General features: G+C 41.2%; 2 protein-coding genes and 1 long non-coding RNA gene across 3 annotated transcripts in view; 2 read left to right on the forward strand and 1 right to left on the reverse strand.

Annotated features, from left to right (window-relative positions):
- The first annotated feature begins 6871 nt into the window (after window positions 1-6871).
- On the forward strand, window positions 6872-10718 carry LOC146553560 (uncharacterized). The gene is made up of 4 exons (XR_014889564.1): window positions 6872-7640; window positions 8017-8169; window positions 8531-8618; window positions 9201-10718. It is a non-coding gene; the product is annotated as an uncharacterized LOC146553560 (long non-coding RNA).
- Window positions 10719-11977: 1259 nt separating this feature from the next.
- On the forward strand, window positions 11978-19996 carry LOC146553561 (meprin A subunit beta-like). The gene is made up of 14 exons (XM_085253373.1): window positions 11978-12241; window positions 12367-12385; window positions 12480-12530; window positions 12641-12684; window positions 12801-12879; window positions 13500-13617; window positions 14440-14618; window positions 14894-15112; window positions 15334-15486; window positions 17431-17646; window positions 17768-18235; window positions 18362-18541; window positions 18784-18925; window positions 19480-19996. Exons 1-14 carry the CDS (start codon window positions 12167-12169, stop codon window positions 19697-19699), a joined length of 2163 nt encoding a protein of 720 aa, XP_085109499.1. The 5' UTR covers window positions 11978-12166; the 3' UTR covers window positions 19700-19996.
- A 31-nt stretch (window positions 19997-20027) lies between these two features.
- phlpp1 (PH domain and leucine rich repeat protein phosphatase 1) overlaps window positions 20028-26974 on the reverse strand; it is a 45253-nt gene continuing 38306 nt past the window's right edge. The window contains exons 8-17 of the mRNA XM_085253372.1: window positions 26905-26965; window positions 26526-26621; window positions 25715-25870; window positions 25204-25404; window positions 24306-24468; window positions 24079-24209; window positions 23682-23795; window positions 23125-23319; window positions 22788-23016; window positions 20028-22659 (exon numbers count right to left, since the gene is read on the reverse strand). Of these exons, the coding sequence (XP_085109498.1) occupies window positions 21340-22659; window positions 22788-23016; window positions 23125-23319; window positions 23682-23795; window positions 24079-24209; window positions 24306-24468; window positions 25204-25404; window positions 25715-25870; window positions 26526-26621; window positions 26905-26965 (2666 nt within the window). The 3' untranslated portion in view covers window positions 20028-21339. The remainder of the gene's footprint in view (window positions 22660-22787; window positions 23017-23124; window positions 23320-23681; window positions 23796-24078; window positions 24210-24305; window positions 24469-25203; window positions 25405-25714; window positions 25871-26525; window positions 26622-26904; window positions 26966-26974) is intronic.

The raw sequence follows: 26974 nt of genomic DNA on the forward strand, positions 1-26974 counted from the left end.
ATATGTGCAATTAAAACAATCTCAATAATAATAGTGGTTGTGTTCATGCAATCCTGATGTTTACTGTTCATGTCAAGCACAACAGTCTGACGCTAGATGGCAGTTGTGCTACAAAAACCTACAGTGTGTAACGTTTAAGGTTTACATCAGGTTATTCGAAAATAAAATAAAAATAATTAATGTCCATAAACTATTCATTAATTATTATTTTAATATGAATGCAGTGACAATACATAATTTGGCGTGTGTACCTTTCATTTGTGAAACTGCAAACGGCTGGAACACGTGAAAAGACAAATTTAGCGATGGATCAGCAGAGATTCATCAAATCCAAAGTACATCAAAATAACATCATCAAAATATAGCCGCCTCCTGCAGCTCAAGTATTGCTCAAGTTACTGTCCTTAACAGATCACAGATGTGCCTGAGGCACGGCCGGATAAAAGCAGTAATTATAATCCACCTCCGTGCGTAAAGGCGCAAACCTCACAGAGGCGCACCGTTATATACGCTTTATTAGCTCACAAAACTGCAAACCCGTCTTGTTTATCACTGATTTTTTGGGAGCTTCAAACGATCACCTCCCACACATTTACTCACCTAAGAACAGAGAGGAGTTTGCACTGTTAAACTTCTCCATGCTTCCCCCCTTTTTCTTCTCTCAGAGATAAGGCAGGTGGTTTGAACAAACACGGATAGCATCATTTAGAAGCACTAAGGGTAATTAATTAGGGTAAATTAGGTAAGTTTAAATGGAGTGTAGCCTGTAGAATTATATCCATTTATGTTTTTATCGCTTATCTAAGCAGGACGGCGGTGGGATGGAATATGTCCTAACCGAAATCAGATAAAAGGAAAATGCACCCCTAACGAGTGATGAAAAGCTGAATCTTTGTGATATTAGTGTTGAAAAATCATCCAGTCTTTCTGTATGAATTTCACCATTTTTCAGTTTCACTTAAACTTTTGCATGCTATTCAAATGCTATTCAAAGAGCATCTAAAGATCGTTCAGCGCCTGTCTCCCTGTAATAAACTTTTACAGGTTTGGTGGTTTTCATAACAAATGGAAGTCAACATTGTCACAATTTAGACTTACATTTCTGAGAATTTTGTCTTTCGTTTGAGCTAATTACAATACATTTCGTCTTACCTTGTGCGTTATCACACAGGCTGGAAATGAGTAGTCAGTGAAACGATACCAGCTTCATTCACTACAACAGGCTGCAGCGCCAGTCCTCAAAACTGCACCAATCAATGACGTCAATACGGTGGGTATATCCTCAAGGGGGCAAAGGGGGCACTGGTCACTAAAGCTGAGAATCCTCCCACCTGCAAAAAATTATTTCTCAGTGTAAAAGAAAAAAATCTTGCAGGAAGTGAAAAAAACATGTGAGTAGACTATACTGAGGCAGATGACGCATCAGGTGGTTAGGTCCAGAGACCGCAAAGGAAACATAGAACTGCAGTAAGGGGGTGCTAACAGTTTTGGAGCAATATGTTGGGCCATTATTATTAGAATTATATTATATGTTACATCTCCAGCCAGCACACACTGCACCTGATCCATACAGCACCTCCTGCAGGTGGTGGGCATACAGGAGGTTGAGCCAGTGTCCCTTTTTCGGGATGTGCCAGGTCGGGCTCTATTGACTAAGGACCGCCCATCATACTCTCGGTAATTGGCATCCTCCTTGGGCACCCTCCCTGGGCCTGGCTCATGCTTTTAGGTGCTCCACCTGGGGACTCTATCATCTTACTCAGAGACTTTTGTACAAACCACAGTTTGCCCATAACAAACATCATATTTGAACATTAAGGGTGTCCATTAGTGCTCGTGGCACGAGACACCCTAGGCCGCAAGTCGATGATTGATTTAGTAATTGTATCATCAGATCTGCGGCCATATGTTCTGGACGCTCAGGCGAAGAGAGGTGCTGAGCTGTCAACTGATGACCACGTGGTGGTGTTCAGCACCTGCATTCTTGAAGCTTCTGCACTGAGATGCAGCTGCAAGGTGGTTGGTGCCTGTCATGGTGTTCTGCTTGTAGACAAAACAAAGGTGGCACAGCTTGTGCACATACAATTTGGTGATCAGCACTTTCAGCCAGCCAGACTTTCTAAGAAGTGGTTAACTTCTTTAAGTCCTAATTTCCATCCTTGTTTCCTTGCACAAAGCTGTAAACTTTTGGGGGTGAGTAGGTTAAATCAGAATCTTTATTGTTCCAGCACTGTAGTTATTTTGTGGTATTAGCTTCGTTTAAAGTCTGTGAAATTCACTTTAAAAGTTAATAGTTGTCAATTTCAGCAATAGTATGCTGCTTTTAATTAGAAATCAATATTGCATGCCCCCCAGAAAAGGAAACTTTTTTTTCCACATCTTAAAGGCAGGAATAAATTATCCTCAAAAGAATTACACTCAGTGAAAATGTTGCCTTGGGTGCCACTAGTTCTTCTTTTTTCTCACATGAATTCTCTCTCACACACACACACACACACACACACACACACACACACACACACACACACACACACACAAAAGCTGGAGATGAAAGCTCCATTCGAGGTATAACTGTGTTCTAAAAGAATTAATTGAGATGGCCACTGAGGGTAGGGAGAAATTAATGTCCATGATGGGATACAACAAGCCAACATGGACATCAAAGTAGTGAAGAAAGATTACAAAAGAACCACTTAACACAAACTTTACCTGATCACGTAAAGCCATACTCTGCATCCACATTCACTGACTGCAGAGGACTGGGTAGAATATATTAGGACATTTTGATAATGATGCTGTGTGACTCAAAATGAAATTTTTTCATAGTTAAACAACATTTGAGATGTCACACCACATGGATACTTTATTTGTTTTTCCAATCTTTTATTGTCCAGTTTTAGTGAGCTTTGTGATTATAGCTTCAGTTTCCTGTTCTTAGCTGAAAGGAGTGGCTGCTGTTGCCCATCTGCTCCAAGCTTTGATGCACTGTGTATTCAGAGATGCTCTTCTGCATACCTTGTAACAAGTGGTTATATGAATTACTGTTGCCGTTCCTCTGCTCAAAGCCATTTACCCATTTATCTTTGACCTGTGGCATTTTGAACTTTCTTTGTAAACACCAGTGAGGGTTGTGCGGGAAAATCTCAGCAGATCAGCAGTTTCCAAAACAGTGAGAGCAGCCCATCTGACGAAAACAACTATGATTATTATTCTTTTTTTTTTTCTTTTTTTTTTTTCTTTTTTAGCCATCAGGGCTGGGGGGCTGGGAGGAGGTGCTGGCTGTCAGACTGGGGTCTGGGATGCGGGGCCTCCCTGCTACTGCAGATAAGGAGGTGGTCCGCTTGCCTCCACCCCAGAGAGAAGGGTTACGCCTGTGGCCCGGCTGGGCCCCTTTCGGGGGGTGGGATGCCCTCAGGCCTCTGGGCCTGAAGCTCGGACCTCTCTGGCACAGCTGGCTGCCGGCAGAGCCCGCGGGCACGCCACTGCAACCCCCTCTGGCCTCTGCTCCGTAGCTGCGGGGTGACCTCTCCTTTGGGGCTCTACTCAGCTCTTCCCAGGAGGGTGGCACGGTTCCCCCCCCTTTGGTGGTCCTCCTCGGGTCCTTGTACTCTGGGGCCTCTGGATATCTGGGGCCTGGATCTCCTCCATACCTGCTTCATACCCTGGTGGACGGGGCTGTGGCTCCCCACACTCCCTAGAAGATCATTACATGGAGAAACCTTTGGAATACAAGCATGCTGATCCACACAGGTATGCACACAGGTGTACACACGGGTGTTCACAGACGCGGACTACAGCTTTCTTGGCTGCTGCCTCAAAGCACATTGTGCGCTGTCTATCTTGCGTGCTGCACAATATCGTTTATTATTTAGTATCTACTGTTATCTACTGCTAGCTAGTTTATTGTGATGGTGCTGTTTTTCTTATTATGTTGCTCTTTGTTGTTTGCTTTCTCTTCTGGTTTTTTTTTCTCCATACAGGTGATCCAGGTGTTTGGTTTTTTTGGGGGTTTTTTGGGGTTTTTTTTCTTTTTCTTTCTTCCCCCCCTTCTCACCGTCTCTTCTCCCCTTTGGTTTTCTTTCTCTCCCTCTCTTTCTTTCATTCTTTCTCCCTGTCCTATCCCCCAGTCATGTCTGTCCCGTTTGTAGCAACTGAAAATAAAATAAATTCATAATTATAATAAAGGTCAATCAAATGGACCAATATGGCAAGGCCATGATGATCCACTTGGTAAAATAAATCCACTTGGCATCTTTCTTGGCCTTAAGACAACAATTCTGATGGCTAAAGATCCAAACGGGACACACAAAAAAAAAAAAAACTATGATTATTATTCAATTATTCAAAGTAATTTAAGTCACTTATCTTCCTCATTCTGACACTGGGTTTGAACTTCAGCAGGTTGTTTTGGTCATGTCTATACACGTCTAAATGCACTTAGTAACTGCCACCTGATTATATATTTGTTAATGAAGAGCTAAACAGGTGCACCAAATAAAGTAGTTGGTGAGTCTACATGCAGCAAATATAGATTCTATTCAGGCTTTACAGATGCATTATGTATGGGCAGAAAGCTTAACTTCATTCAAATTTATAAACATAGAATCTTCTTTATGACAGACAAGAATTTACCACAAAAGACAACTCATACAGTAAACTTTTTTTAACAGTGCTGTGCAGATACCTCCCACATGAGTGGATACACATGAGCCTTTTCCACACAACCAAGAAGCTGTCCACATACCATCATCTATTGTCTTAATGTCACAAATTAGGCATTTTCTGAGATGTAATACAGTGCTAAAATCATCTGTGGGAATTGACAGCGCTGCAGACTTCTGTGTTATTATTGTTAATTTTCTGCATCCGGGAATATTTTTTGCATATAAAATATTACCTCTTTGCTGCCTGTAAGTCACAGGACAAATATGGCCAGAGTCGGAGGTGCATCAGTTCAGCTCCATTAGTTCTATCTAACCCACAAACTCCTCTTTTAAGTAATATAAAGCAGCAGCCAAGAAATATCAATATGTAATCACCATAGCTGAAAACTACCAAAGCACACAAAGGCTGCATGAGTGTGACAGCTTTGTGATTGCCTGGCCCTGTTTGGCCTAGTTCCACTGCAATCAAGGACAGTGAAATGCACTCGAAAAGAAACGACCCTTATCAAGGACACATGAATGTGTATGTCCGTACAGCAATTTCTTTGCTCAAAAGTGGTAAAGAAAAACTTTCATTTGGAAATTGCCAAAGTATGTTTTCTTAATGCAAGGAACCACGGTGATCCGAGCAAGGGGCCTTTAGCTTGCTATATTGCCATCTGCAGGATGGTGCAAGTAAAACACCCGAGTCCTCTAGTACAACTTGCATCCTTGATTGAACAAAATAAAGCAATCTTGCAGTTTGACCTGCACATACAATTGTAAATATTCCATTTAAAGGTGATGAAATGAATGATTTCTGCCATTTTCATAACTGTTACAATAACTGTGGCAATAGCATTCATTTTTAGTGGTCTGGAAAAGTAATTTTGCAAAAGAAGTGAGATCTTTATGCTTTCTGATAACAATGCAGCACAAAATGATTGTATAATAGGTTAATGTGACTGTACAACTAATGATGTGGCAATACCGGGTTTCAGTCACATATTTTAAGAATTTAACTAAACATATACAAAAGTATTACAGCAGCTATTAGAAAGGGAGAAGAAGAAAAAAGGACTGCATTTGTGACGGTTATTTTCAAAGTTGCACATTACTGCTTTAAATGTTACCAGTGTTTGCATTTATCACTATAATTTCCATATTTTAAAAGGGAAAGTGAAAACTATTCATGATTAAACAGTTTGATCTGGTGCAGAAAACACAGCTCGCTGAATATGAAAGAGTGGGCTTATCACTGGTTGCAGACGGTTACGTGAGGTTTCATGCATCTTGCTTCTTCACAGCAAAAGCTGCAGACTTTGATCATGACAATAGCTTGCCTGTTCTTACTGGGTCTTTGCGGGTTTTCTTTAGGCTGGTCCGGTTTCCATTCTAGCGAATGGGAAACTTTCAGCGCTTGCAAATGTTTGTCTGTTTAGTCTTGAGATAGGCTGATGATCTGCAGAGCATGTCAGCTGTCACTGATGCACACTGTAGTTGGGTTTTCCTTGACTAAGAACAGGAAAAATTGTGTAGAGTATGCTTCTTATGCTTAAGAATGCTTATTTATTGTTGAACAGTGGACAAATTATGGAGGTTACTGTTGTTTGAATTGATCTAACCAGTGTGTACCCATTCCAGAATAAGGGTTTAGATTTTGCCACCACACCTAAGAATGAATATATATCTGATGTATCAGCTTAAAGGGAGTGGTCTCTTAGAATAATTATAGTTTTGAACCAGAACACTTGCTTCAGTTCATTCAGTGGATGATAACACGTATTAGGTGTAGACAGTCCATACTGGTTTATATCTATGGGGCTAATTACTGTTGACAACACCCATTCAATGGACTGATAACATCAAAATTGGGTGACCAGATTGTGTAATGAATCAACAGACTGTTAATGTTAAGTTGATTCATTACACAATGTTAAGCTTTCAAGACAGCTGTAGTGTAATCATCATGGCAACCAAGCTGTGGTTTGTCCTTAATTGCTGTGTTTGTAAGATGTAGTTTTCAGTGTTTTTCTTTAAAAGTACTGTTGCTGTACTGTTCTGATGTAAAGTCTTTGTGTTTCTCTGAAAGTTTACAAGAACAAGAGCCTGCAGTTCTACATTGCTATTCTCAGTGACAATAAGAACCTCAAGACTATTAAGCATTGAGTGTACTAGTATATGTTTAAAACTAGAAATCTTTTATCACAAAGCTCGAACTTCACTGAAAAAAAGGGACTGGCCATCTCTTGGATTTATGTAAGCATCTTGCATGTATTTAACACAATTGCCTCATGTTTTAAAGATAAATGTAACTATATAGTGTAAAAACTACATGATATGCAGAAAGGGTGTATTAAATTGTTCATATCATGTTCAGGTGAAGTAAGTCAATAAGATAGCAACGTTAAATCTCGTGAAACCACGCGTGATTTCATCTCGCGGGCTTTGGATCGTGGTTTAAAAAATGCATCCATCTCAGTCAAGTCGAGCAGCCAACTCTACGTTTTTTGGTATGTCTTGATTTTTTGAATTAATATTTACCATATTTCAGCCAAATGTAGTTAAACGTCTAAAGTGCCGCCATGTAACATGCTAAAAAAGAGCCGTTAGCTTATTTGCTGTTTTATCTGTTATCAAAGAATTGGCGCTTTTTCATTTGAATTTGTCTTTGGCACAAGAGCCGTAATATCACATTAAACCTAATTACGAGGCACTCATAACATAATTTGGTTTTCTGTGTGAATAGATTTGTCAACTGACTCTTCAGTTACATTGTGTATTTACTGCACCGTGGTGTTAGTGAGATTTTGGACATTGAACAGCTTTAGCTAATATCATCAGCGGTATTATGCTAGCTTACATCCCTACCCCTCCTGCCCTCACCTGCTGTCCTTTTGTTTTTGTTTTTGTTTTTGTTGATGCACATTGAGAGACCACATCTATTCTGCATTTCACCAGGAGTCAGCTGATGGATTGTGGGTTCAAGGTGTTATGGTAAGAAAGTATATTCTATTTTCGCTTAAGGTTTCTGTAACTTAATTATAATAGGTTTTTTATAATTATTAGGTGCATGCATACTCAAATAGACCACCCTATTAATACAACTGAGAAATCCAAAATCTGCCATAGGTTTAACTTATACCTGTATGTATTGTCAGAAAGGTGATTACTGGACTCACATTAATGCACACTTGAACTAAAATGAGGTTGTAACTTGTGGGTTCTTGGGTTGCAAATCAGAAATAAACATCTTTGGATTTTTTTAATCCCATAAGATCTGGAAACACAGTTTTTATTCAACAAAACATTACTGATTATTAACCAAGCACAGTGCCTGCTGTTATTTCAAAATAATTTTATGTCATTTCAGATGAAATGCAGCATTCCAGTGCATCCCAACCATGCCTTTACAGTCAAGGTTTCTGACGGAGCTGAGTTTCTCTCTGACAGTCTGCTGAAAGTGTTTGCAAAGTGATCGGGGGAACAGGGCACAAAGCTAAAGGATGTAGCTGCCATGATGACAGTAAGAACTTTAAAATTCTTTAACTACAAAGTGTATATGTATTGCATTAGGTCAGTAAAAGATTTTTATGCTGCATCCATTGAAACAGTCAACTATTACCTGTGAGTACTGATTCCACCGAAAGGATGCCATAATTTTCGTCATGCATTTACTGGCCCACTGAGAAAAATTGATCTTTTTAAAAAAATAAATGTTCTGGAAACTATATATCCATAAAGTTGATGTCAAACAGGAACTTTTGATATTGCTTTGTAGATGCTGGTGTTGCATGTTGACTGGTTTAAGTTTTGGTCTGGGATCATTTTCTTCTGTGCTACTGAAAAGTTCACAAATCTCTGTTTTCTTTGTTATAATACTTTAGGATGACATTAATGCTCAAAGGGAGTCTCATCAAAGTGCTCCGCATCTGTGTGAAAGACAATTGCAACATCTTGGTGCAGGAGTTCATGGTGAGTGTTTTATGAGTAGATTGTGGCTTTGCAACATTTAAAAATGCATTTAGTTATCCACTTGATCCTCATTGGACCAGTTAGGACCAGTAGTCCTCTTTAATAATTTGAAGTTCACATGAGGCCTGGTAGTGAACTCAGCCGCCGGCCCTTGAGGCCCCACCCCTGTATTAGGGGTCACATCAGTGTGAAAAAACTTTAAATTTGTCATTCTAGTGAACAAAGGAAAATCCCACCAATATTTACATTAGCTTTTGTTTGAAAAAAAAAAAAGACCAACAGCTAACCAAATTGTGGGGCTGAAAGTCTAAATTCTAACATCTTCTGAGTGACAAAACCTGGATTTCTGATGGGCCGGTGTCTTTCTAAGAAAAACTAATGTAAAGCATTTGAAATTATGTTTTTCACCCTCTCTTAGAAACTCTGTTAGACCATGAATGGCAGCATGGCAGGCCACTCTTTGGCTATAGCTATTTACTATGTTGCTTGCATTGGTTTAAATTACTCTAACATTAGAACTGGTAGATTCAAAAGAGATGAGTTTAAAAAGGAATCTTAAAGAAATGTTTTGTGTTTAACCAGGACTTGACTGAGGCCACTGCACAGATTGAGAAAACCACAATGAACATCTGTCTCCAGAGGATGCACCAGGCAATGACTTTTCTGACGTTGGCATCATCATCGAGGGTATAGTAGTTCTTCAAGATCTGGATAACGTGACCTTTGCAGTAGCCATGCTGTTTGGACCTTTTTTATTCCTTCAATATGAGTTACCCATCACAACTCTGCTACACTTTTGAGGTGATTCAAAGGGTGGTAATGGAGTTGGAAGCAACTCAGCTCTCAAGAAAAGCTCACAACTAAGACAAAACTGCTCCTGCAACGAAGCTCACTGTTATGCATGCAAGCTGATCAGCTCTAGGTGAGAAGACATTTAAATCTCACACTTGTTCTGCTGCATTTTTGAAGCTCAATTCCAGGAACAGATTGCAGGGTTCATTTTTATATACACTGCAACTGCCATGAGGACGAGCCGTTTTTTTGTTGTTGTTGTTGTTTGTTTTTCCTTTTGCTCTGTACAAGTTCTCTGTCTGTTTGGCAGCATTTTTAAATTTCTCTTTGTATTTTTTCTTTCTTTTACTAGTGAAGAGATGTAGCATGAACAGTTATGCAGTCTAAATATCCCATATGGGCCGTGTGAAATGGTATTTTCAGTTTCATTCAGTTGAAGTAAGGAACGTTGAATATTTCTAAGTGTGCTGTTTTGAACCAAGATGTCACAGTATGATCAGTGCCGTAATTTTTGACAGTCACTGTATCAATGTTATTTTTGCATCTCTTGAATAAAGGTTTTGACCTGCAAGTGCTAATTTCTTTAGTTATTGGGGTAAAATGGGTAATGTTAATAGGAAGGTGTTTGCCAATTCAGTAACCTAATTTAATGTTAATGGAAACTAACATTACCTCAAATTGTTTAGTTATAATTGTTGTTTAACTGAATCTTGACGTTAGAGGCCTTAAATAGAATGTTTTGTATTGTTCTTTCCCAACATTTTTCAAAAGAAAGAGTCTAATTTCTTTGCTGTGATTGATTCCAGAGAACACGGAAGAACTGACATTATTTAACTGTTGGTTTATATAGATTCAGTAGTGGAGTAATGTCAGTTTAATTCTTTACCTACTGTCAATGCAGTGAAATTAGACATTTTGTTTTGAAAGGTTACTGGTGGATGCCAGCAACCATCTTGGAAGAGAACAATATAATCTGTTATAAGGCCTCCATTTGAAAATTGTGTATTTGATACTAGAATATAATAGCAAAATGTAATTTGAAGATAACATGTAGTATTTAAGTGACCAAGTAGTATTGGGTAAAAGTTATTGAATGGTGTTGGGATAAAGTGAGAAAATTGTGAAGGATTAAAATATTTCAAGAGCTCAAATTACTTCATCAAAACATGTTTAAGTCACATTTTATCAACACAAATTGCACAGGTTTATTGAACATGAATAAATTGTGTTAATTTAACTCAATTGTTTAAGTTGCTGCCAAAGCAAAACATCTGTGTGCAACAAATGTCCACCATTGAATTAAGTAAATCCAACAACATATTTTTTTCAGTGTTTTGTGTGGCCCAAAAACTTATTTCATGCTGCCACCAAACAGTACCGGACTTTGTGCCCCCATTCTGGTGTCGGATCACACATTCAAAATCACCCCTGGATCAACTCGCTCAACTGGACGACGAAAAAGAGACACAGACAACGTACAACCCCACGACTCGATATGGGGCAGTGACCTACCACAAGAGTTCAAGTTATGGACTACTGGACAGAAAGTCCTGCACTCACTGTTCCCATGGGTCGGAAATGGAAAAAACATGCTAAGAATTGAGACTCTTGACTACCGATTTGGACTTTTCCTGAACAGCTCAACAAAGATAAACAAGGCTCAGAATGAGGAAATCGACGTGATCAGAATAGAGGTCATGCAACACAGAGTCGCCCTGGACATGATTCTGGCTGAGAGAGGGGGCCTCTGTGTCTTATTCAACCCCACTTGTTGCACTTATATCCCGGACAACGTACACTCCTTGACCATGACCACCGCCCTAGACAAGTTACGACAACTGAGTAATGCACAGCAACAAGACTATGTCACGAACACAGAGGACTGGCTGTGTCTTAAGCATCTTTCTTGTAGTCGTCGTTCCAACACAGTGTGTTTGTGTTGATTCGTAGACCCCGAAAATGGCGCTGCGCTCCCATAATGCATTGCGGCGTGACGTCAACTCCAAAGCCCTTATGGCTCGTAACAACAGGCCAGAGCGCCTATACTCCCCGGAGCAGCTCCCACAGAATACTCTTAGGGACACGACTGAATGCATTCTCTAAGTCCACAAAACACAAGTAGAGTGGTTGGGTGAACTCCCATGTATCCACAAATATTTTCGAGAGGGTAAAGAGCTGGTCCGGTGTTCCACAACCGGGACGAAAGCTGCATTGTTCCTCCTGTATCCATCCCAGGGAGCCTGCCACCAAGGAGTTGCTTAACTGCGCTGTGACCTTGCCCTCTGTAATGCATGAGTCAGAACACTTGTCTTCCCACTGGCACGTCTTCCTCTATAGAAGACGTGTCAGTGGAATTAAGGAGGTCTTCAAAGTATTCCTTCTATCACCCAACAATATCCTCAGTTGAAGTCAGCAGCACAGTGTTGCTGACTTTAATGCAGTGTAGATAGAAATCGATAATAACAGTACATGTCCTGAAAACAGAAATGTACACATAGATCAGGAGGTTGCTATCAATTTCAACATGTCTTATATCAGGCCTGCTACTTGCAAATGTGCAAAGATTTATTGGCTGATAACAGAGTGGATTGAAGTTGTCGTTTAACTTGAGCCCATTATAGCTCTGTCAGTTATTGACTTGTGAACGCATTTTATTTCTCCACCCCAAATGCACTTTTCTGATTTCTTCTTCCTGAATGCCCGTCAGAGCTCAGTAGGTCTTATTTGGACACTCTTGTAGAGGGAGATTCTATGGCATGGCAGGAAGGGAACCTACAGGTGTGCTCATCCTTTACACTGCATGCCTCCTTTGTGGTACCACACTCTGCTTGGTGAGAAATTGTCATTTTGTTTAGTTTTTATTATCAGAAGTGGTCTTAGGAGAACTTGAAAGTTGACTTTTGTACACTTGAAAATCAATAACCAGTATTCCTTTTTCATTTATTTTAATATTTAGCCAGCAGCAAAATTATTAGGTAAGTTTTTTTCTCAAACAAGCAAAGGCTACTTTAACTGTTTTTGTTACTTTTTTACTAATTTTCATGTTAAATTACTACTTTGATTTTACAGTCTATGATGTGGACGGTGGACGGGACCTTGACATTTTTGATATCAATGAAGGTATTTTAGGAAAGAAACAGAAAAAAAAAACCCAGAAGAAAATGTTCTCTTTTTCTTCCAAATTCCAAATTCAGTTCTCTTAAACTTTCTTTGTGCTTTAATCTGATCAGAGGCAGGGTTGAACCTTGCAGAAGGGGACATAGTTCTTGATGAGGTAACTTAATTGAACTTCTTTCCCCAACAACACAAATTAATGGATTGGATTAAAGTTCAACAATGGCTCAATATTTTGTTCTTTTGTTTGTGGTTTGTTCTTTGTGGCTGTGGCAGAAGCAACCCCGAAATTCTATAATAGGGGAAGAGTACAGGTGGCCAAAGACAATCCCATACTACATGCAAGATGACTTGGGTAAAAGCGAGCTTGTTTTTTTTTTCCTTTTGTTTGTTTGGGGGTTTTTCTTTACAATTTGAAATTATTTAGCTTCATACTTAAGCCTCTACAGTACAGTATATTTGCATATACAGTCATGTGGCATAAATAAAGCAAAATAAATGAGAAAATGTGCATTATTTTTATTAGCTCTGTGTTTACAAGTATTTAATGTTTTAATTTTAATTTTAAAATGAATCTTGTTCCTGTTATTTGTTTTCAAGCACTTGAAAAAAAAAAATACATAATCTTTTCAGATTATGTATTATTTTATTACTTAACAAGCCAATGGGATCTGAAGCAGTTAAAAATAAAGTAAAATAGAATAAAGAATAAAATCTTTTTGACTAGATGCAATGTTATTAATGGCTTTTGGAAACAATATTAATGATAAAATTTAGATTAAAAAAACCAAATGTCATAAATTGGATATTTAAACACATTTTATTATCAATATTTTTGTGCTTTCACAAAAATATATGGGTATGGGTGTCATCTGTAATCATAACTCAGCAGGAGCTTACAGTTGTTCTTAAAAAAAGGTACCGTAAAGAACTTTTTTCAACTATAATAAAACTGATTTTTCATTTTGTACACAGAGATCAATGCAAAAGGTGTGATTCTCAAGGCCTTTGAGCAGTACCGGCTCAAGACCTGCATCGACTTTAAGCCATGGAGTGGAGAAGCAAACTACATTTCTGTCTTTAAAGGGGATGGGTAAGGCAAGAAGAACGTATTCTTCTAAAATCTCTTTTTAGATGGATTATATACACTCATTGGACACTCAATTAAGTATACGTTGCTTGTACCATGTTGGTTCCCCTTTGCCCTTCAGTAGTGCCTTGATTTTTTATTGCATAGATTCAATAAGGTTCTATTCCTGGCTTTCTAAGTGCAATATCAGAAATCAAGACTCATCATACCAGCCAATGTTTTGCCTAGTTTTTTCTATTTTCATGTTCTCTACTGAAAGCAGCAGTACTCGGCGTGCTACTGCTGTAGCTCCTCTGCTTAAAAGTTCAACATGTTGTCAATTCAGAGATAATTTGATTGTTTAACTGAGTGACCATTGCCTTTCTCTCAAGTCGAACACGTCGGGCCATTATCTTCTGACCTCTGACATCATGGAGGCATTTTTTGCCAATCACTGGGTATTTCTCTTTTCTGGATACCTCTCTCTAAACTCTAGAGATGGTTGTGTGGGAAAATCCCAGTAGATCAGCAGTTTCTGGAACACTCATACCAGCCCATCCGGCACCAACTACCACAGAACACTCAAAATCATTTAAATTACTTTTCTACCTTATCCGAATGTTTAGTTCAACTTCAGCTGGTTGACTTGACCATGCATAACTGCACTGAGTTAATACCATTTGATTGGCTGATTAGATATTTGCATTAAGAAGCAGATGATTAGATGTACCTAACAGAGAGGCCAGTGAGTGTATTTATTCTGTACTTTTACTACAGAAAAGTATTGGCAAGAAGACACTGGGAGTTTATCTGATCTTCACAAAAGCCTCATTTTCTTTCCATAAGCTGTTTCTCCTCTGTTGGCAACCGGCATGTTGGGAAGCAGAGACTGTCTATAGGAACAAACTGTGACCACATTGCCACCATTGAACATGAGTTCCTTCATGCGCTGGGTTTCTGGCACGAGCAGTCCAGGGCAGACCGTGATGATTATGTCGAAATCATGTGGGACCGCATTACAGAGGGTATTGTTACTGTTATTCATCCAACCAAACTACAGTGTTTAAACACTGGCTGTTCATCCTCTCATAAAGTTTTATCTCTTTATGTGGTGATTTCTTCATGACGTACCTGTTTACCCAAGTATTGTTATATGAGTACTTTTATAAGTCAGCAGTCTCTGACACCTGTTGATAAGCAGCATTTATGGTCCAAGTCATATGAATCATACAATAATAAGTAATGCAATGTCACAATGGATGAAACTGCAATGGCGCCTTTATGTATGTCCAATTTGCAGGTAAAGGACACAATTTTAACACCTATAATGACACCACCTCCAGCTCTTTGGGCGTCCCCTACGACTACAGCTCCATGATGCACTACAGTAAAACTGCTTTTAAGAACGGCATGGAGCCCACCATCGTCACCAAGATCCCTGCTTTCAGTGACATCATTGGCCAGCGTATGGAGTTCAGCGACAGTGACCTGCTCAAGCTGAACCGCCTCTATAACTGCAGTAAGATTCAGCAGTCAGTGCACAAGTACTATTTTATTTTCTCCATTATAGAAGTCAACTTGTCCTGCACCTGCAGTACTGATCTGTTCAACTTCATGTTTTGTTACATTCATCAATAATGATGTTCATGACATGGCTTGTCCCTTGATTTTTTTATAGTTTATTGCGGTTCAAAGTGCTGCAACACTTGTTTATGTGTGTTTATGAAATCTGCTCTGCAGCTCAAGGTTCCACCTTTCTGGACTCGTGCGACTTTGAACGTGAAAACATCTGTGGTATGATACAGGGACAAGGGGATCAGGCAGATTGGGACAGGGTTACAACAGCTACTGGAGGGCCTGACACTGATTACTCCAACATGGGCAAATGCACTGGTGAGAACAATCTACTATGAAATGTATGAAAGGATAGGTTCATATTTTTACAATTCTTTCTTAAAACAATGTTCAGATACTTCTTAGTGTACCAAAATCTCCTCTGCATAGAACATTTGAAAAAATATCTTCATAGGAACATGTGAACATATTTAGTGTGGTCTCTTGTTTATGAGATCACACTAAACATTTTTTTATGACAGACTTGTAAAATGTGAAACTAGTCTATGTTTCAGTTTTACAGTGGCTTGCAAAAGTATTCGGCCTCCTTGAACTTTTCCATGTTTTGTCACATTACAGCCACAAACATGAATCAATTTTATTGGAATTCCACGTGAAAGACCAACACAAAGTGGTGTACAGGTGAGAAGTGGAACGAAAATCATACATGATTCCAAACATTTTTTACAAATAAATAACTGAAAAGTGGGGTGTGCGTAATTATTCAGCCCCCTGAGTCAATACTTTGTAGAACCACCTTTTGCTGCAATTACAGCTGCCAGTCTTTTAGGGTCTGTCTCTACCAACTTTGCACATCTAGAGACTGAAATTCTTGCCTCTTCTTTGCAAAACAGCTCCAGCTCAGTCAGATTAGATGGACAGCGTTTGTGAACAGCAGTTTTCAGATCTTGCCACAGATTCTCGATTGGATTTAGATCTGGACTTTGACTGGGCCATTCTAACACATGGACATGTTTTGTTTTAAACCGTTCCATTGTTGCTCTGGCTTTATGTTTAAGGTCGTTGTCCTGCTGGAAGGCGAACCTCCGCCCCAGTCTCAAGTCTTTTGCAGACTCCAAGAGGTTTTCTTCCAAGATTGCCCTGTATTTGGCTCCATCCATCTTCCCATCAACTCTGACCAGCTTCCCTGTCCCTGCTGAAGAGAAGCACCCCCAGAGCATGATGCTGCCACCACCATATTTGACAGTGGGGATGGTGTGTTCAGAGTGATGTGCAGTGTTAGTTTTCCGCCACACATAGCATTTTGCATTTTGGACAAAAAGTTCCATTTTGGTCTCATCTGACCAGAGCACCTTCTTCCACATGTTTGCTGTGTCCCCCCACATGGCTTGTGGCAAACTGCAAACGGGACTTCATATGGTTTTCTGTTAACAATGGCTTTCTTCTTGCCACTCTTCCATAAAGGCCAACTTTGTGCAGTGCACGACTAATAGTTGTCCTATGGACAGATTCCTCCACCTGAGCTGTAGATCTCTGCAGCTCGTCCAGAGTCACCATGGGCCTCTTGGCTGCATTTCTGATCAGCGCTCTCCTTGTTCGGCCTGTGAGTTTAGTTGGACGGCCTTGTCTTGGTAGGTTTACAGTTGTGCCATACTCCTTCTATTTCTGAATGATCACTTGAACAGTGCTCCGTGGGATGTTCAAGGCTTGGGAAATCTTTTTGTAGCCTAAGCCTGCTTTAAATTTCTCAATAACTTTATCCCTGACCTGTCTGGTGTGTTCTTTGGACTTCATGGTGTTGTTGCTCCCAATATTCTCTTAGACAACCTCTGAGGCCGTCACAGAGCAGCTGTATTTGTACTGACATTAGATTACACACAGGTGCACTCTGTTTAGTCATTAGCACTCATCAGGCAATGTCTATGGGCGACTGACTGCACTCAGACCAAAGGGGGCTTAATAATTACGCACACCCCACTTTGCAGTTATTTATTTGTAAAAAATGTTTGGAATCATGTATGATTTTCATTCCACTTCTCACCTGTACACCACTTTGTGTTGGTCTTTCACATGGAATTCCAATAAAATTGATTCATGTTTGTGGCTGTAATGTGACAAAATGTGGGAAAGTTCAAGGGGGCCGAATACTTTTGCAAGCCACTGTAGCTTTGGATTGGCTTGAGTACTCTTATGTCTTATTATCCACTGTGCAAACATGCTTAGATACCGAACCTATTAATGAAGTGAAACTTATATCTTTAGGCTCTGGGTATTTTATGCACTTCAGCACCGGCAGAGCCAATACTGGGGACAAAGCTCTGCTGGAAAGTAGATTGCTTTACCCCAAAAGAGGCTACCAATGTCTGCAGTTCTTCTATTACAACAGTGCTGGGCCCAGTGACACACTGAAGGTCTATGTCAGAGAGTATGACAAAGCTAACCCCAATGGAAGTCTGCGCCTTATAAAGACCATAGAAGGTGACATTTTTGGAAATCTTACTTCTGTTCACAATCTACTGTCAGAATATTGCTTGAAATATCAGGTTTGTACACTTGCTTTTTAATACATTCAATGCATTTACCTCATGTGCCATAACAGGGTCCCCTCAGGAGCTTTGGCAACTGCACCACGTCAGTCTAGATGCTAAAATGAAATTCCGCGTAGTCTTTGAAGGGACCAAAGTGGAAGCTGGGCCCCCATCAGGTGGACAGTCTTTGGATGACATCAACGTTTCAGAGACCACCTGCCCAGAATTTATTTGGAGAGTTAAAAACTTCAGTCATGTTATGGAAAACACCCCAATAAACACACCTATATTTAGCCCCCTATTCACCTCTAAAGAGGGTTATACCTTCCAAATGATGCTTTACCCCAGCGGTAGAGAGGGCTACCAGGGGCAGTTGTCAGCCTATGCTCATCTGGTGGCCCGTGAAGGGGACACAGGACAGATATGGCCATGTCCTTGGAAACAGATAACCATGATGCTAATGGACCAGCATCCACATATTCAAAAGCGCATGTCCAACCAGCGCAGCATCACCACTGACCCCAACATGAAGGCAGCAGGTGCAGTCATTTTAACTTTTTTCAAAAAGAGTCACAGAAATTGTTTGCAAATTACAAACAAATCATGAAATCATGGCTTTTTGCTGTATTACAATTTTTGCACTCTTTTAATATTCTTTTTAACAGGCTCTGATGAATTTTTCTGGGATGATCCTCGTAAGGTCGGCGTTGAGGTCACAGATACAGACGGATCAAAGTATTTCCGAGGGCCAGGCTATGGAACTGCAGCGTATCTCACCCATCTCAGAGCTAAAAGCAGAGATTTTATCAAGGGAGGAGATGCCATCATCCTCCTCACCATGGAGGGTAAAAGCACCAGATATACAAGATGCATTTTAATTTTGTAAATGTACCATTTTTTTGTAAATCCGAACATATTCTGTAATGCTAATTCGGCAAGCCGCACAAGTAGGACTATGTAATTCGGCATACATGATCACATCTAGGATTTATTAACCCTCAGGTCAGGTCACAGCAGGTAATCCAAACAATTAGCTCTTTCACGTGGGTTTCTTTAACCTGCTGTCTCATTTGCTCCTCTTCTTCAGATGTGTCCCATTTAACTGTGAGCCAGCCCCTGCCTCCTACAACTTCACAGCCTGTCACCATCACACCTTCTGAAGTTTGCTACAATGTGCAATGCCAGAATGGCGGTGTCTGTGTCGTGGATGAAGGCAAACCTGCTTGCAGGTGAGCACTTTTGATGTCATCCACTATGCTAACTTCACGGCATTTACCAAAAAATGGACGTTAACACACTTTAATATTATATCAATGTGTTGTCCATTTTTGGCAACAGTTGAACACTTGTTTTAAGTGCACCTATTTAGAAAAAAGATTGAGAGGTGCTACTGAACCTCTCATATTGTGTTTTATATCACTGTGAACTAATTATGTCCTGTCAGCAAGCACATTAAGAGTGTCAAGCACTTGATTAGTTTGGACAGTCAAACAACCTGTTACACATCGGTCGGGGGTTCGATTCCCCTGAACAGCTACCCTGAGGTACCCCTGAGCAAGGTACCGTCCCTACACACTGCTCCCCGGGCGCCCAATGGCTGCCCACTGCTTCACTGAGTGAATGGGTTAAATGCAGAGAGGGATTTTCCCCACGGGGACCAATAAAGTACACTTTCTTTCTTTCTCTAATTTCCACCATCACGATCAGCTACGTGGTGAATGCTGGGTAAACCTTCAAGTATGTTTTCTGTCTCTCATGTTCATCCTTTTCCTCTGGTGTCCAGGTGTGACGTGGGTGACGACTGGTGGTACTACGGGGACAGATGTCAGCACAGAGGGTCCAACAGTGACAAAACCACCCTTGCACTTGCCTCTTCTCTATCTGTACTGGCAGTAATGTTGGTAGTTACAGTAGTCAGTGTCATCTGCGTGAAGAAAAAGTATAAAAAACGCACGAATAATAATAATAATAACGCCGTCATCCTGAACTCACATGCTAGTTAGAGACTTCAAGAGGCAGACCCTGAACTTCACAATGACAACTTGGTGAACAGAAGAACACAGCAAAAACAAATAGTTGAAAATGTTTAAAAAAAAAATTTCCCTGCTAAATACTGTAAAAAACAAGGCTTTTGATGATATAGAAATAAGACTTTTGTATTCTGTACTGGATCAAAATATTACATTAGACTGCCCCTTACTGGTCATTCAGTGGAAACACAGCAGAGCGATGCATCATTATTAGTGTATCAAAAAAATTAATAAAAAATCATGATAACCTGATTTTATGTATGAATTCATTTGTTAAAAAACAGTCCTAGACAACATGAAGTATATTCACAAATTTAAAATTTATTATACCAAAGACAGGAACATTTGTGTTGTTTCTTTTCCATGTGGATATATTTGTTTGTATTACTGAACTTGACACAGTCATGCCGGTGATAACAGTTACTGTAGGAGGGAGGTGGGACTAATATTAACCAAGTGTCTGTGTATGTGTGCTTGTATGCATGTCATGTCTGCATGGGTGTGTGTGTGCATGCAAAGATCGGTCTATTAGTGTTCAGTAGATGCAGTGATGACTACAAGACATCACAGTTGGAGTGGGGCAAACCAGAGCCACTTAGTGTAGTTATACTGCATGGAATGTTGGGTTTTCTGACCTGCTACTGCACATTTACATTTGTGTGTCTGTGTGTGTGTGTGTGTGTGTGTGTGTGTGTGTGTGTATGTGTGTGTGTGGGCTTACACTGTAAGATAAAGGGGAAAGGGAGGGTGACACCTCCATAACTGCAAACAAACGCATCCTCCCCGCCACTAAAACCTTCACCGACATACAGTTCCTTTAAAAGCCTCAGTATACAACATTTCTCTTATTTACAATCATTGGAGAAAAAAAATCACCATTTCTCTCAGAGAAGATTAGTAAAAGTGACTGAGTCACCATAAAGAGTATGCAACTCCTAGGAGTTAGTATTGAAAATTTCTACAAAAAAATTTCTATGCCATTTTATAGGCCAAGAGCCATGATTTACTGAAGAAATACAGTATTGTAAGTGCCCTATCTACAACAGTTCGATGTGGTATTATTGGTGTACCATTCAACATAGTTCACTGATAATAAAAAGATTATGTGTCTCTGCTTTTAAAAAGTTCTTCCAGAAACTTCACTGCTTTCACATTAAAAGATATGGTAAGTTCTTTAAAAAACAAACAAACAAACCATTGAATTGTTATTTATATTAACAAGTGTTGTGGCAAGCTAATGCTATAGCAAAGAGACTAGTGTTGATTACATACTCAGCTGGTTGTCTAATGTAAAAAATAAATGTTCCACAGTCTGTGAGAAGGGCACGACCATGGACACTTGGAGCTGCGTCCATAGGCTTTTCAAGAGGATTGAGTATCATTAAAGGGCTCATTTGCTTGTTTTATTCTATAACTGGAGCGGGTTACAGTGCATTTCTCTCCAATGACAGGGCTGCGTGGAGAAGAGAGACTACACAGAAAAAGCTTGATGAAACTTTTCAGTGTGCATTTTACAGCCTCTCGCCGAATCTCATTTGTTTGTGTCCATGTGTAGGAAAATCAGACCAGTTTAGTTCATGTAAAGAAGATGAGGCCAAAGTTGGTACTGCTGTTCAGAGAGGGGTGTCATAGTAGTCTGTGGGTTGATCTGTCCCAGCAGGCTTCTGCTGTTTCTGCTGATGCTGCTTCATGATTTCCTTCACCTCTTCCTCCAGCTCGGGTGGGATGATGAACTGGTCGTCTGGGTCAGGTTGGGCTGGAGCTGTGAAGTAACCCCCGGACTTCTTGGAGGGAGCATCAGCAGCCACCTCAATAAGGTTGTGGCTCTTTTCCTGCTGTGCCACGGACCCATTAACCCTTCTCTTGCCTGCTAGCTTCCCTCCATCCCCGCATCCCACTCCAGCTCCCGGCCATGACTCATCCCTTTCAAGCCCGTTCTCAGCCTCCCCTTGGCTCATGTCAATCCCCTCCTCTAGGGGCTCTGGGGTGCACGGTGGTGGAGGAGGTGGGGGAAGTGTGAGCAGGTTGCGTTCCTGACTGGAGGATGAGGGTACCGGTGTTTTGGGTGATGAGGACAAGCAGGACTGTGCTTTCAGGCAGTGAACATCTGCCTCTACTTCCACACGGCTACCGTTAGAGAAAACCCCAGCGATGGGCTCTTCATCCTCGCTGTCCAGCCCGTTGTCAGAAAGGGCGCTGGAGAAAGTGGCACTAGAGAGCTGCCTCTGAAAGGAGTGTGCTAAGCAGGCAGGGTGGAGGGCACAGCAGCTTCGGGATGAAGGCAGCTCTGAACCCGGGAAAAGATAGTGGCAGGGCTGGGTACTTGTGTGAGCCTGCTGGTGCTGTAGAGGCAGCAAGTGGGCCTGATGGTGCAAGTGAAGGTGAGGGTGGTGGGACTGCTCTTGCAGTAGGACCAAGGAACTCTGTGGAGGCTCGTCCGATGAGGCGGTAGAGCCCACCTCACTGCTCATCTCACTGGTGCTAATCTCACTGCTAATTTCACTACAGGAGGAGGGGGGAACAGGGAGGGAGCCGTCTGAGGGTCTCTCCTTGATGGCAGAGGACGATGGAGGATAAGGTCCCAAGCCTGGACTGGGAGGTGGCTGGGGAGGGTCAGAACAACAGCAGGAACAGCAGTCTTCACTCACATTGAGCTGCACAACGACGGCGCTGAGGCTGTCGGTGCAGCCGTAGCCCTGCGCCAATGTGCAAAGCTTTTTAGCAGCAGCCAGGCCATCGGGGACATTCCGAACAGCCTCCACCGCCTCTGTGGGGGACACAGCATCCCACAGGCCACGGCTACCGAGAATGAAGAACTCATCCTGAGGGGTTAGAGTGACTGTCTGCACATAGGGACAAGGGATGACAGAAGGGTAGAGGAAGGAGTAGCCCATGATTCGTGTAGAATCAGTTACACCGTTCACTTTGTTGTCCTGTGGAGAAAAGAAAAAAGAAAGAGATACAAATCAATAGTGTTCAGGCAGGATGCAAGTAATACTGCATTTACATGAATGTACTTTACACCAATTTTTCAGTACTCTGAAAAAAAAAAGATCTCTACCTCAGTGATGATAGCTTTGTGCTGCCTGATCCTGCGGTATTCCTCCTCCAGCCCTACATTGTGAAGGAGTGACAGAGACAACGGCTTTCCATCACGGCACAGAATGGCCTGGCACTTTCCCACATTAGCAGCCGTGAGGGTGAAGCAGCCACCAGGGTCAGTGGGGTCATGGCGAATGTGACACAGCGCTGCCGAGCCACCCAGTTTCTGTCCTGCAGTTCCAAGCTTCCTGCAAGGGTGGAAGAAGGAAAGACGGGAAGAGGATGAGGTTTTTGAGGCAGAAATGAGAAATTTGTTACACACAGTGAAGACGAGGCATGTAGAATCTATTGCAAACCTTTGCATGACAAGGAAGGTGTTGGTCATATAGTCCTCTTCGCTCTTTGTCTTGTGAATTTCTTCCGCCAGCACATCATTCATTGTGCACTGCAGGAGGTAGGGCACTTCCACATTCCTGTCTCCATCAAACACACCATACAGAGCTTCACGACTCCCACAGAAGCTGTTTACCGAAAGGGCAGCAACACAGAGTCTGAAAGAGGAAAGAATGAGAGCTCTTAGGACCACAACTCCCCTGTGCAACTATTTATCATGTCACTCCATATGCTATGCATAAGCAATGCCTTAAATGACTCCTTTGACTGTAAAGCAGAACCTTGATATAGAAGACTTGCCATCAGAACGCACTTTCAAATGCTGAATTAGCAATTTAGTCCACACAGGATGTGAATGTACACAGTTCTTGCTTTCAACGAGCACCGCTTTAACATTTCCTTCATTTGAGTCGCACGGCTTTAACGATGTGCACTCTCAAGAGGTTGCGATTAGTGCAGCTTCAACGGGCGAGTGTGGTGGTGCTGGTTGTCATTTCATCATTGATTGAATTGTGCTTACTTGTTCTTGACGCCCGAGGCCTCTGTGTAACCATGACTCCACACAGCAGGCCCACCAGACGCCTCACTCGATGAAAAGGTCGGAGGTGGATCAATACGGAAGCAGCGAATATTGCTGAAAAACAAGAAAACGCAAACAAGGTCAAATTCACCGCACTGTTTTGGGGGCAAAGAGAAACGAAAACCACTTGAAGTATTTCTAACAGCCATACGTGAAATAAAATACTAAACATACATCATGTGGTAACTCAGATTCCCTGTATGCAAAGTACAAATTGAAGCCACATTAACGGGACTATGATGGCGCATATAAAACAAACAAAAAAAAACTGCAGGACTAAATACACCCCCCACCCCCAAAACAAAAAACAAAAACAAAAAAAAAAACCCAGACATACTTTAGCTGCTCAAGAGTCTTGTGGTCCAGGTTTAAGCGAGGGTTTCCAGTGAGGTCCAGCTCCTGGAGCTTTGGGGGTAGATTCTCTGGTAGAGTGATCTCACTCAGCTCATTACAGCTCAGGTCCACACACTGACAACAACAAAGAGCAGATGTCAATACTCGCACAAATGCACATGCATTACAAAGTCAGGGCATCAAAGATATGCATTATTGCCCCTGACTTACTTTCATCTCCATCAGCTGCATGACCTCAGGAAAGACTTCAATGGCATTAGAGTGGGCTATGAGTGTGTGCATTCGCCGGCAGTTCATAATGGTGGTGGGGACAGTCTTCAGCATGTTGCCACTCAGGTCCACCTCCTCCAGCTCCTCCAGCTTAGCCATTTTACTGAAAGATCAGAGAGAGCAGTAGGTGAAGTCAAGTGTGTAAAATAGTACTGAAACAATCAATTGCTTAGTCAAAAGACAAATCCCCCCCCAGTACAAATGGCATACTGATCCCGGTTGTGGCAGTCATCTGACCTTCACCTTGCGTGTGTTAAGTTAGTGACATCATACCGATCCCAGAGCAGAAATGGTACATGTGAAAACATTGAGCCACACGTCTTAATCTCTGGATTCAGGTGTTTTCGGTTCTATTGCAACAGGTGTACAACATCAAGCACGTAAGTCATCCAGTCTGACTTGACAGAAAATTTCTTTGAGAATGGGTCGTTCTAAAGAGCTCACTGAATTCAAGCAAGGCACTGCAATAGGATGTTTAATTGCAACAAGTCAGTTGGTGAAAGTTCTTTGTTCCTATATCACTACCAGATACTTACTCGACTGTAAGTGGTGTTATTGCAAAGTGCAAGTGTTTAGGAACAACAGCAACTAAGAGCATGCAACGTTGTGGATTAGGGTGCATAAAAATCTTTAAAAATGTAGTGCTGACTCAATGACTGCAGAGTCCCCAACGTCCTCTGGCATTAGCATCAGCTCAAAAACTGTGCACAGGCGTCACTATAGCATCGGCATATATGGGTGAGAAGTTTGTGTGTAGGTAGGCGTCACATTGCTTTTGTGCATATATGACAGAGATTAAGGAAAGGAATAAGTCCCCTTTAACATATGACTTTTTTACCTGGCTGGGAAAGTCTGGAGATGGTTGTAGGCCATGTGCAAAACTCGTAGGTGTGTATGGCCTGTTAGCATGGGTACACACTTGTCTGTCAGTCGGTTATTGGTCAGGTAGAATTCCTGCAGGATGCTGTGGCTTTCCTCTGACAGACTGGATGGTGGCAGGTGCTCCAGCTTATTAGCTGATGCATTTACGCATCGTAAGCTGAAAGGAGAAAAAAAAAAAAATCTCCTTCAGAGAGGGACAGACAACACTGAGGTGATTCATTTTAATTGCAAACTACTCCATAAATTCTTACTTAATACTTCACTGCAAAAAACATGTCCTTCTACAGACTGATTGTTTTTTATTTGCCTGTCATCCTTGCCCTTGGTGGTCTTGTCCTTCACAGGAAACTCCTAATTAGAATTTCTGTGCTTTATCTTCATCTACCTGCACTGTCCCTACATTTAATCTTCTTGTCAGGTGAACATTAGTCAAAGAAAAATCACTTTCAGCTGATAATAAATGCTACCTGTCAGATTTGAGGAACAGGTTGCAGGGCAACTCAACCAGTTGATTGTGCTGTACATCCAAAACCTCCAGCAGAGGGCGCTCAACTCTTTCAGGCAGCTTCTGCAGCTGGTTATGTCCAGCACTGAGCTTCCTCAGACTGTTGCTGCATAACAACCTGCAGCAAGAAGAATATATAGATGGTTAGGTCACTGCTAGAAGATTAAAGACAAACAGGAAGGGCCTCGTAAAAACGTGTAAAAAAAAAGTGTTGCACAGTGATAGCTAGATGGCTATATAGATGAAGATAGATCGATAGACTGGTTGGTAAATAGATAAGGTGACACTTTTTTTCCACACCGGTCCTTGAACGACTGTAACCGGGGAAGCCTGAAACAGTATTAAAAATGACAATAGTGCAGAAGGATGATGACAGTATGGATAAGAATGGGAGAAAAAAAAATATCAAAAAATAGCAGTGCCTCTAGTGGAGCCCGCGGCTGAAATTCATCATCCTGACACTTATTGGGTAAAAAATAAATCTACAGACAATGAGGGGGCCAGAGGTAGAGAGAGAGAGGAAGAAAGAGAAAAGGAGTGGAGCAAGTTTGACACAGCCGATGTAAGACATAGAAAAGACGAAGAGGTGCAACTCAACTGACCTTCTAAAAGGGTACATAAAGGAGAAGAGAATGGATGGATGCTGCGGAGGTTAAAGGCTATCTGTGTGATTTATGAGGCCTTTTGGGGGATAAATGACAGGCCAGCAAAGGGCAGGGGGAATAATGCAGTATTGTACAGCATTTACAGGTTTTGCTGTGTGAGGCACTCACCGTGCTGGTAGCTCAGCAATGAGGTTGTGGCTCGCGTCCAGGACTTCCAGTTTCTTAGCTTCACATAGCCAGTCTGGCAAGGACTCCATATGGTTCCTGAGGGAAGAGAAGGAGAGACGATGATGATGAATCCTAGCAGTCTGCAACGCTCCATATATTAAACTTCAACTTTGGTTTGTTTGTTTACATTTTACTATCTTTCAGATTCAGTTTACCAAAAGATAAACAGCTAAACAAAAGATTAAAAAAAAGATAAATACAACTTTTAAAAGATAAGTAAGATAAATAAGATGCATTTACTTTCAGAAGGAACTTCCAAATATTTCTGTTTTATTTATTCATTTTTTAAATTCATGTACATTTCTGGAATTTCTCTCACCTCGAGATATCCATGTAACTCAGATTGGAGGGCACAGGGCTGACATCTAGCTGTCGGAGCTCTGTAGGGA

The sequence above is a fragment of the Mchenga conophoros genome, linkage group LG18 (genome assembly GCF_057382185.1).
Source record: "Mchenga conophoros isolate Kocher_MC1m ecotype Shallow Benthic linkage group LG18, M_conophoros_male_GT1.1, whole genome shotgun sequence".
NCBI lineage: Eukaryota > Metazoa > Chordata > Actinopteri > Cichliformes > Cichlidae > Mchenga > Mchenga conophoros.